The following is a 10,545-nucleotide window of genomic DNA, read 5'->3' on the forward strand; positions in this document are numbered from 1 at the left end:
CTGGTTAAATAAAGGTGAAATAAATAAATATATATATATATATTTTTTTACAGTATTCTACTTCCTCTTCATCTAAACCAGACCAGCACAAACATGGCCAAACATTATTGATACAGTATGAATGATATGATATGGCTATAAGGAAGTTATGTGTCTTCAAAACAATAAAAGGGATTGAAGAGGAAGTCAGAAAGGTCAAAGATTATATTGGGTTACCGCTGTACAGTCCGTCGCAGAAACCCCGCGCTGGAATTTCCGCGGAGGGCGGACGTCACTAGTTACCACAGTTACAAAGTCATAATTATGGCTAAACCCCCGCCCCTTTCTACAATTTATCTTCTTAAAATATGATTTGAAACCTAACCCTAACCACGCTGCTAACATTATGTCTGACCCTGGCCTTAATTTAATTTTTGTTTTGGTGAATTTCTACGATAGAGACCATTTTGACTTTGTGGCGGTGGTAACTAGTGACAACCCCGGAGGAAACAGAGATATTCAAGGAGGAAGTTCAAACTCCCTGGAGTTTCTGAAAGCGGCGTGTTAACGCATGGAAATGTGTTCCTCTTTGCGTAAAAAGGCACATCGCCTCTTTGAAATGCATCATTCATAACACACTTGTAGAGAAGCTTTTATCTATTAGTTAAGTTGTTTCCGTTTATTGGATATCATTATTGCATTTACTTGACAACATGTCAGAAGTCTTCATTATAGATCTAATTCACTGTCGGTGTCCGCAGCACAGCTCGTGCGTGGAGAGGCAAGTAAAAAGCGTCACAGGTAGGAGCGATGTCGGCTTTCAGATATATCTACTATTCGGACCACATGGTCAACGTTGTAATGCAAACGGCGAGAACAAGATGTCTTTGCTGGAAACGTTTTTCAGTCAGAAGACAAACGTCCACGTATTGGACTACACCACTGTTACGGAGTCTTGGTACCGTTTCAAACTAGCCGTGGATCAACTGGACTTACGAACGGTTCGGGTCTTCACCTCAAAAAAAAGGAGACCGATGTTTGAAGCATACATTGAGCAACTTTTCACGGAAGTGTATACATTTGAGTACATCACATCACATGACCTCCAGTGCCCTGGTCATGTGCAATGCGACTCACCTTTAGCTCCACCTGGCAGTGAGGTCAGAGAGGAGGTCAGAAGCTTTCTGCAACAGTTACCTGCTAAAGGAGACGTCACCATACTGAGGTCCACTTTAATTTCAGGTAGGTGTGTGTAATACAGTATCTATTACTGTAGTGTAATATTATGCGGAATTATCTGAAGACTATCATTCAGCAACCAGTGAACAGTCCCTCCCTTCTTTCCTCTTCAACCCCTCTCCCCTCCCTCCATGCACCTCTCTTCTCTCTTAATTCAATGTAAGGGCTTTATTGGCATAGGAAACATGTTAATATTGCCAAAGCAAGTGAACTAGATAATAAACACAAGTGAAATAAACTATCAAAAGTAACAGTAAACATTAACTCACAGAAGTTCCAAAACAATAAAGACATGACAAATGTCATATGTGCAAATAGTTAAAGTACAAAAGGGAAGATAAATCAACATAAAAATGGGTTGTATTTACAATGGTGTTTGTTCTTCACTGGTTGCCCTTTTCTTGTGGCAACAGGTCACAAGTCTTGCTGCTGTGATGGCACACTGTGGTATTTCACCCAATAGATATGGGAGTTAATCAAAATTGGTTTTGTTTTCTAATTCTTTGTGGATCTGTGTAATATGAGTCTTTAATATGGTCATACATTTACACGAGGTTAGGAAGTGCAGCTCAGTTTCCACCTCATTTTGTGGGCAGTGTGCACATAGCCCGTCTTCTCTTGAGAGCCAAGTCTGCTTACGGGAGCCTTTCTCAATAGCAAGGCTATGCACACTGAGTCTGTACATAGTCAAAGCTATCCTTAATTTTGGGTCAGTCACAGTGGTCAGGTATTCTGTTTAGAGCCAAATAGCATTGTCGTTTGCTCTGTTTTTGTTTGTTTATTATTTCCTATGTGTCAAGTTTTTGTTTTCTCCTGATTTGGTTGGGATTAACATGACCATTTGGGGAATTCTTCTGCATGAAGAGTCTCAATTTGGTGTTTGTCACATTTTGTGAATTCTCGGTTAGTGAGTGAACCCCAGACCTCACAACCATAAAGGGCAATAATATTGATTCAAGTATTTTTAGCCAGATCCTCATTGGTATGTCAAATTTTATGTTCCTTTTGATGGCATAGAAGGCCCTTCTTGCCTTATCTCTAGGCTCGTTCACAGCTTTGTGGAAGTTACCTGTAGCGCTGATGTTTAGGCCGAGGTATGTGTAGTTTTTTTGTGTGCTCTAGGGCAACGTTGTCTAGATGGAATTTGTATTTGTGGTCCTGGTGACTGGACCCTTTTTGGAACACTATTATTTTTGTCTTTCTGAGATTGACTTTCGGGGCCCAAGTCTGACAGAATCTGTGCAGAAGATCTAGGTGCTGCTGTAGGCCCTCCTTGGTTGGGGACAGAAGCACCAGATCATCAGCAAACAGTGACATTTGACTTCAGATTCTAGTAGGGTGAGGCCGGGTGCTGGAGACTGTTCTAGTGCCCTTGCCAATTCTTTTATATATATATTTTGAAGAGGGTGGGGCTTAAGCTGCATCCCTGTCTCACCCCACGTCCCTGTGGAAAGAAATGTGTGTGTGTTGTTTGCCAATTTTGTTTGTGTACATGGATTTCATAATGTCATATGTTTCCCCCCAACACCACTTTCCATCAATTTGTATAGCAGACCCTCATGCCAAATTGAGTCAAAAGCTTTTTTGAAATCAACAAAGCATGAGAAGACTTTGTCTCTGTTTTGGTTTGTTTGTTTGTCAATTAGGGTGTGCAGGGTGAATACGTGGTCTGTCGTATGGTAATTTGGTAAGAATCCAATTTGACATTTGCTTAGTACATTGCTTTCACTGAGGAAATGCACTAGTCTGCTGTTAATGATAATGCAGAGGATTTTCCCAAGGTTGCTCCCACGGTAGTTATTGAGGTCAAATTTGTCTCAACTTTTGTGGATTGGGGTGATTAGTCCTTGGTTCTGAATATTGGGGAAGATGCCAGAGCCAAGGATGATGTTAAAGAGTTTAAGTATAGCCATTTGGAATCTGTGGTCTGTATATTTTATCACTTCATTGAGGATACCATCAACACCACAGGTCTTTTTAGGTTGGAGGGTTTGTAATTTGACCTGTAGTTCATGTAATTGGAGAATCTAGTGGGTTCTGGAAGACTTGAATAGTTGATTCTAAGGTTTGTATTTGATCATGTATATGTTTTGCTGTTTGTTATAGAGACAAAAAGATTGGAGAAGAGGTTTATCCATACATCTCAGTTTTAAATAGATAACTCTGTGTTGTTTGTTTAGAGTTTTCCAATTTTCCCAGAAGTGGTTAGATTGTTTGGATTCTTCAATTACATTGAGCTGATTTAGGTGGACCTGGTCAAACCAGGCTGTTCAAGGCTGTTCAATTTCAAGTTGGAGTGGTGGGCCAGGTAAACATTTGGTTTTGAGGCACAGTCACAGGAAATACTTGCGTTCTCTCTTTCTTGCTCTCTCCCCACTTTGTGTGTGTGTGTGTGTGTGTGTGTGTGTGTGTGTGTGTGTGTGTGTGTGTGTGTGTGTGTGTGTGTGTGTGTGTGTGTGTGTGTGTGTGTGTGTGTGTGTGTGTGTGTGTGTGTGTGTGTGTGTGTGTGTGTGTGTGTGTGTGTGTGTGTGTAGACTGTTTCTCCCATGGATTCACCACACGTACAGGAGGTATTTCCTCCATCTCCACCCTCTCCTCTCTCAACCTGTTCAGTAGCTCCAGACGCAGAGACCCCATGACCCTCGTAGCCGAGAACATCCGCCGACTAGCCCAAAAGGCTGGGTTCTACCCCCGACGCCTGCACCTGGTCAAGGTATCACAGCACAGCAAATAACATTAATGTAGCCTCCCTGGATGTAAGTGTAACATGGCCTCAAGAGGTCAACCAGAAGTAGACTGGCTACAGAGTGTGAATTATAATGTGTGTGCACACGCTTAACTTTATCTCCAGAGTTAGAAACCCTTTTGGTCAAGTTCCCCCCCCCACAGCGGTGCAGGCGGAGCGTGTCTCTATAGTAAACGTCTCGAGGTGCACAAAAGGGAATGTAACGTTGCGGATAGGGTTCAGAATGACACAATTTCATGTGTACCACATCTAAAGACCTACATCACTATACTGAGAGTGTGTCCGTTTCTAAAAATACATATTTGGGTATTTTTGAGATTTTGTTCATGTATTTTGCGTGCTCTGATACTGCACAACAAGCAATGAGGAAGTGAATCGCGGCTGGGGTAAGTTTCTCATAAACAACATAGGATGCATTTTCTCCAACGTTTTTGATGGTAGGCCACTCTGGTAGGCCTACATTCTGATCAAATAGCCACAGTAGCCTACTTGACCACTGTTAGTTTTAACTTAAAGCGTGTACAGCCTGTGTTCACGGTAAACACGCACCGGAGGTGGCACAGAATTTTCACAACGTTCAAGTTTGCACTCAGCAGACCTGAAATTAGCTGACAATGAACAAAAATGAGAGGAAACAATGGTCTGGACCCTTCTATAACAGGCCATTTACATAAAACATTTAGGTTTACTTCAGACATAGAAAAATTCTCCTTTAATATTTACCACTGTAGAAGAAAAAAATGCATTTTAAATAAATAGGAGAATGGTTCAATTAGAATTAATTATAGACCCCAATGTTGACTTTGTTGCATTTAGGGCCATTCATGTCTCATTCAGGGCCCGCCATAATTTGCACTCTGACAAGCCACGCCTCTTAAACTGGTTCCTCTAGGTTTTTCTTAGGTTCCTGCCTTTTAGGGAGTGTTTCTGTGCTTCTGCCTCTGCATTGCGTGCTCTTTGGGGTTTTAAGCTGGGTATCTGTAAAGCTCTTTGGGGTTTTAAGATGGGTATCTGTAAAGCTCTTTGGGGTTTTAAGATGGGTATCTGTAAAGCTCTTTGGGGTTTTAAGCTGGGTATCTGTAAAGGACTGGGGTTTTAAGCTGGGTATCTGTAAAGCTCTTTGGGGTTTTAAGCTGGGTATCTGTAAAGCTCTTTGGGGTTTTAAGATGGGTATCTGTAAAGCTCTTTGGGGTTTTAAGCTGGGTATCTGTAAAGGACTGGGGTTTTAAGCTTGGTATCTGTAAAGCTCTTTGGGGTTTTAAGCTGGGTATCTGTTAAGCACTTTGGGGTTTTAAGCTGGGTATCTGTAAAGCTCTTTGGGGTTTTAAGCTGGGTATCTGTAAAGCTTTTTGGGGTTTTAAGCTGGGTATCTGTAAAGCAATTTGGGATTTTAAGCTGGGTATCTGTAAAGCTCTTTGGGGTTTTAAGCTGGGTATCTGTAAAGCTCTTTGGGGTTTTAGGCTGGGTATCTGTAAAGCTCTTTGGGGTTTTAAGCTGGGTATCTGTAAAGCTCTTTGTGACAACTGCTGATGTAAAAAGGGCTTTATTAAATACATTTGATTGATTGAGGTCTAGACTGTTATGGCACAGGGAGGTAGTGCATGAGTCCTGTACATTGTGTAACACTCACTCCAGTGGGTTGTAGAAAACATCACTGACATCATTAAGTGGTTAATGCTGAATAGCTGTTTCTGCCAGGTGAACCACAGCAGTGACGTATGGGTGATGGGAAAGGAAGACGAGCCACACGACTATGATGGCATCGTAACCAATCAGAGAGGTGTTGTCATAGCTGCGCCAGGAGCTGATTGCATGCCCCTCCTCTTCACTGACCCCGTGGCCAGGGTCATCGGAGTAGCTCACGCTGGTGAGACACACACATACACTTTAAGTACAAGACACTATTAATATTCCGTAGAAAGATGTCTGCTGGTGCGTCATTATAAAGTGTTCCTTTGTGTTTCCCTCTGTCAGGATGGAAAGGAACCCTGATGGGTGTTGCCATGGCTACAGTCAACGCCATGGTGATGGGATTCGGCAGCAGGGCGTGTGATGTCACCGTGGTGATCGGGCCGTCGGTGGGGGCCTGTTGCTTTACACTGGAGAGAGAGCAGGCTGCAGACTTCTACTCTATCCACCCTGACTGTGTTCCTGACATGGCTGAGACCAGGCCTCATGTCAACATACGACTAGCCACCAGGTTAGTTTGGCCAACTATACAACACATAGACAAATAGCTTGTTCAAGCGCGTCCCTTTTCTCAAACATCGTTGGTCACTGCCTTTCAAAGTGTTGCATTATGGGGATAAAAATTGTCCGACTTGTGCCTGTCTATATGTCGACTGCATGAACATTACAAACATCTTGTGAGCAAGTTTCTGCAGCTGCTCTACACCAGCTCCCTCCTGCAGCCATCGCCTGCATGCTGGGAGGCTCTATTATCAACCAATCATTAGTCTTTTACCCACGCAAACGTGATCAAAGACATGACTGAAACAGGAACCATCTTTGTCGCGATTCGTGTATACACATACAAATGAATGTGATATTTGAGTCTTCTCTGTCACTTATTGATTGTACATTGTACACATATAGTATGCCAGTTTGTGAGTGAGCGATATGGGGGTTGGAGACATAGAAAGAAAAACCTTTCTAAACATTGGCAACACTGCCATGTTGATCTGAGCCTTGCTGTTGGAAAACCACATTAATATCTGACTTCCGGGCCTACCGAGGGGCGCAGCGGTCTAAGGCACTACATGTCCGGGTTCGATCCCAGGCTGTGTCACAGCCGGCCGCGACCGGGAGACCCATAAGGCAACGCACAATTGGCCCAGCATCGTCCGGGTTAGGGGAGGGTTTGGCCAGCCAGGATGTCCTTGTCCCATCGCTCTCTAGCGACTACTGTGGCGGACCTGTGCATGCACGCTGACACGGTCGCCAGTTGTACGGTGTTTCCTCCGACACATTGGTGCGGCTGGCTTCCGGGTTAAGCGAGCAGTGTGTCAAGAAGCAGTTTGGCTTGGCAGGGTCGTGTTTCGGGGGATGCATGGCTCTCGACCTCCCGTATGGGAGTTGCAGCAATGGGACAAGACTGTAACTACCAATTGGATATCACAAAATTGGAGAGAAAAAGTGGTAATAAAAATAATTGACAAAAATCTATAAATATCAGACTTCCGGCTGTCGCAGTTGCTATTCGACCTTCGTCTACATTCAGTTGCTATTCGACCTTCGTCTACATTCAGTTGCTATTCGACCTTCGTCTACATTCAGTTGCTATTCGACCTTCGTCTACATTCAGTTGCTATTCAACCTTCGTCTACATTCAGTTGCTATTCGACCTTCGTCTACATTCAGTTGCTATTCGACCTTCGTCTACATTTTAGTTGCTATTCGACCTTCGTCTACATTCAGTTGCTATTCGACCTTCGTCTACATTCAGTTGCTATTCGACCTTCGTCTACATTCAGTTGCTATTCGACCTTCGTCTACATTCAGTTGCTATTCGACCTTCGTCTACATTCAGTTGCTATTCGACCTTCGTCTACATTCAGTTGCTTGAGACTCACCACTCTTTCTCTGACGTCATGTCCTTAAATCACTGATCATGAAAAAGCTTTGACTCCCAGTTGGAATAATTCCACAGGGTCAATAATGAGGTCACTATGAGGTCAAACTATGATGTGGTTTTTATGATAGGTGCTGCTAGGCTGGAGAGTTGCCTGATTGACTTCCTATAGGGTGTTAACAGGTTACCACTCTCCCTGATCTACTACCATAGAGTCAGTTCCCCTCAGCCACTCATCTGATTGCAAAGACAAAGGTCATGCCCTGGGAGTGATCTCTGTGAGTGGATACTGGTTGTGTAGGGTGATACTATTGAAATGATCATTAGTCCCATCAGGTTAACCAATCTAACCAGCAGAATGATGGAGAGTCCAACTAAAGGGGCAGTATTTCTTCTGAACACATATTTCACCCTAGGGGTATGCTCACCATGGAATTAAAGTAGAATCATCTACATTGTTTAGACCAGGGTCTCTTCTTTTCCTGTGTTTTTAAACTTCCACGTTCTCCATTCCAGAATACTTCTCCAGAGGGAAGGGGTCCTGCCTGAGCGTATCCATGACGACACGGTGACTGACAGGCCGAGCGTGACCCTGTGCACATCCTGTCACCCTGAGGCCTTCTTCTCCCACATCAGGGACGGGCTTAACTTCGGAACACAGATCGGCTTCCTGTGGATGGACGAAACAGGAACTACTGACTGTTTCAGTAGTTCAGAACACTGAATTAATTTATGTACAGTACCAGTCAAAAGGTTTAGAACACCTACTCATTGCAGGTTTTTTCTTTATTTGGACTATTTTCTACATTGTAGAATAATAGTAAAGACATCAAACCTATGAAATCACACATATGGAATCATGTAGTAATCAAAAAAGTGTTTAATATATTTTATATTCTTGAATGTAGTGACCCTTTGGCTTGATGACAGCTTTACACACTCTTGGCATTCTGTCAACCAGCTTCATGAGAAATGATAATCCCACTAAGCGCAAACCAGATGGGATGGCGTATCTCTGCGCCACTCGAATGCTGTGGTAGCCATGCTGGTTAAGTGTGCCTTAAATTCTAAATAAATCACTGACAGTGTCACGATCAAAGCACCCCACACCATCCCACATCCTCATCCATACTTCACGGTGGGAACCACACATGCAGAGATCATCCGTTCACCTACTCTGCGTCTCACAAAGACACGATGGTTTAACTTTAAAAGTTCTTGAAATGTTCCACATTGACTGACTTTGATGTCTTAAAGACATTATGGATTGTATTTTCTCTTTGCTTTTCTCTTTGCTTATTTGAGCTGTTCTTGCCATAATATGGACTTGGTTTTTTACCAAATAGGGCTATCTTCTGTATACCACCCCTACCTTGTCACAACACAATGATTGGCTCAAACGCATTAAGAAGGAAAGAAATTCCACAAATGAACAGGTACACCTGTTAATTGAAATGCATTCCAGGTGACTACCTCATGAAGCTGGTTGAGAGAATGCCAAGCGTGATTAAAGCTGTCGTCAATGCAAAGGGTGGCTACTGTGAAGAATCTTACATATAACATATTTTGGTTATTACATGATTCCATATGTGTTATTCCATAGTTGTTATGTCTTCACTATTATTATACAATGTAGAAAATAGTACAAATAAAGAAAAACCCTTGAATGAGTAGGTGTGTTCAAACATTTGACTGTTACTGTATATTAAATGCACATGTAGCCATATCTGTCTGTGGTAAAGTTGCATGCAACATAAAAGCGGTACACTCCAGATATGATGAATCTTTCCATGAATATTCACTTCATATGCAAACACTTATTCATACACAATGCATTATTGTGTTTGTGTGAGGATACAGAATTATTTTGGTTCCACAGAAATATAGTAGCAGGAAATCTGATATATCAAAAGGTGGTGCTAGCACCACCAAAATAATACTGTATCCTCACACAAATACAATAATGCATTGTTTGTTTATCTTTGTCTCAATCTCTCAGGAGTCAAGTCTGTATGAATAGGCCATGTTGGGTGCACATAAATGAAAACACAAAATAGAAAGTTTGATTAAAAGAACCTCCATAGCGAGGCATATAAAGTCTCTCTATCTTGTATGATCTTGTATTTTAGTGTTTTATGAGGCCATGGTCTATTAAAGCTACCATTAAACACATCTTCACTGCATTGTATAAGTTCCACATCAGCTACTTTAATTAAACTTGACTAATTAAGATCAACAGCTGTGCTTAATCTGTTCTAATATAATAACCTAGCCACACAGAGAGAGGAGAGACAGACAGAGAGGGGGGAGACCGACACCTAGAGGGAAGAGAGTGGGGAGACAGACAGAGAGCAGGGAGACAGACAGAGAGAGCGGGGAGACAGACACAGAGAGGGGGAGAGACAGAGAGAGCGGGGAGACAGACACAGAGAGGGGGAGAGACAGACAGAGAGAGCGGGGAGGCAGACAGAGAGGGGAAAGGCGGGGGGAGACAGACACAGAAAGGGAAGAGAGTGGGGAGACAGAGAAAGCAGGGAGACAGACACAGAGGGGGGAGACAGAGGGAGAGAGAGTGGATGGAATGCATTATAGATATTATAGGTAGTGTTGTTGCATACATTGGGCGCTAGGGGGCAGTATTAGCTTTGTTATAAGCAGGTATGTTTTGCTGGAAGAATGAGTTAAGACACTGGGGGATACAGGCCTCTAAACACAGTAGTGTCCTCACAATACTTGCAACCCTATGAACACGTTCAGAACTCTGGTCTTAATGGCTTAGGTGTTGGACTGATCTATGTAAGGTTGAGAGTTTTAATGCGAGCGGCCTGGTGGAGAGATCAGCCAGGACAACATCCAGGGTTAGCACTGTGTGGTAAGTGCCATGGGATCTCTTAACAGTCTCTGAAAGTACACATACACACTCACACATAGTGGTGCTGGCAGATCTCAGATGACAGCGTGAGTTTGGGTCTGTCTGTGTAAATGATAGTGGAGTTTTTCACGCCATCAT

At 42.9% G+C, this 10,545-nt stretch overlaps 1 protein-coding gene across 3 annotated transcripts; it reads left to right on the forward strand.

Moving 5' to 3' along the window:
• The first annotated feature begins 493 nt into the window (after positions 1-493).
• lacc1 (laccase (multicopper oxidoreductase) domain containing 1) lies at positions 494-8,391 on the forward strand. Of its 3 annotated transcripts, none has more exons than XM_046363445.1 (5): positions 494-1,221; positions 3,753-3,931; positions 5,663-5,831; positions 5,939-6,164; positions 8,052-8,391. In XM_046363445.1, the coding sequence occupies exons 1-5, from the start codon at positions 693-695 to the stop codon at positions 8,257-8,259; spliced, it is 1,311 nt and encodes a 436-aa protein (XP_046219401.1). In that variant the 5' UTR covers positions 494-692; the 3' UTR covers positions 8,260-8,391. The 3 variants fall into 3 exon arrangements, with proteins under 3 accessions (XP_046219401.1, XP_046219402.1, XP_046219403.1); XM_046363446.1 differs by having other exon boundaries at positions 500-1,221; positions 3,786-3,931; XM_046363447.1 differs by having other exon boundaries at positions 1,129-1,221; positions 3,832-3,931.
• Positions 8,392-10,545: the final 2,154 nt, after the last annotated feature.

The sequence above is a fragment of the Oncorhynchus gorbuscha genome, linkage group LG09 (assembly GCF_021184085.1).
Source record: "Oncorhynchus gorbuscha isolate QuinsamMale2020 ecotype Even-year linkage group LG09, OgorEven_v1.0, whole genome shotgun sequence".
In the NCBI taxonomy this organism is placed as follows: domain Eukaryota; kingdom Metazoa; phylum Chordata; class Actinopteri; order Salmoniformes; family Salmonidae; genus Oncorhynchus; species Oncorhynchus gorbuscha.

Bases quoted from the DNA above. Each gene is read 5' to 3' on its own strand.
- lacc1 (XM_046363445.1), top strand. From the start codon at position 693: ATGTCAGAAGTCTTCATTATAGATCTAATTCACTGTCGGTGTCCGCAG. The intron at 1,222-3,752 runs GTAGGTGTGTGT...GTGTGTGTGTAG, and splicing joins GAGGTCCACTTTAATTTCAG to ACTGTTTCTCCCATGGATTC. The intron at 5,832-5,938 runs GTGAGACACACA...TCCCTCTGTCAG, and splicing joins CATCGGAGTAGCTCACGCTG to GATGGAAAGGAACCCTGATG.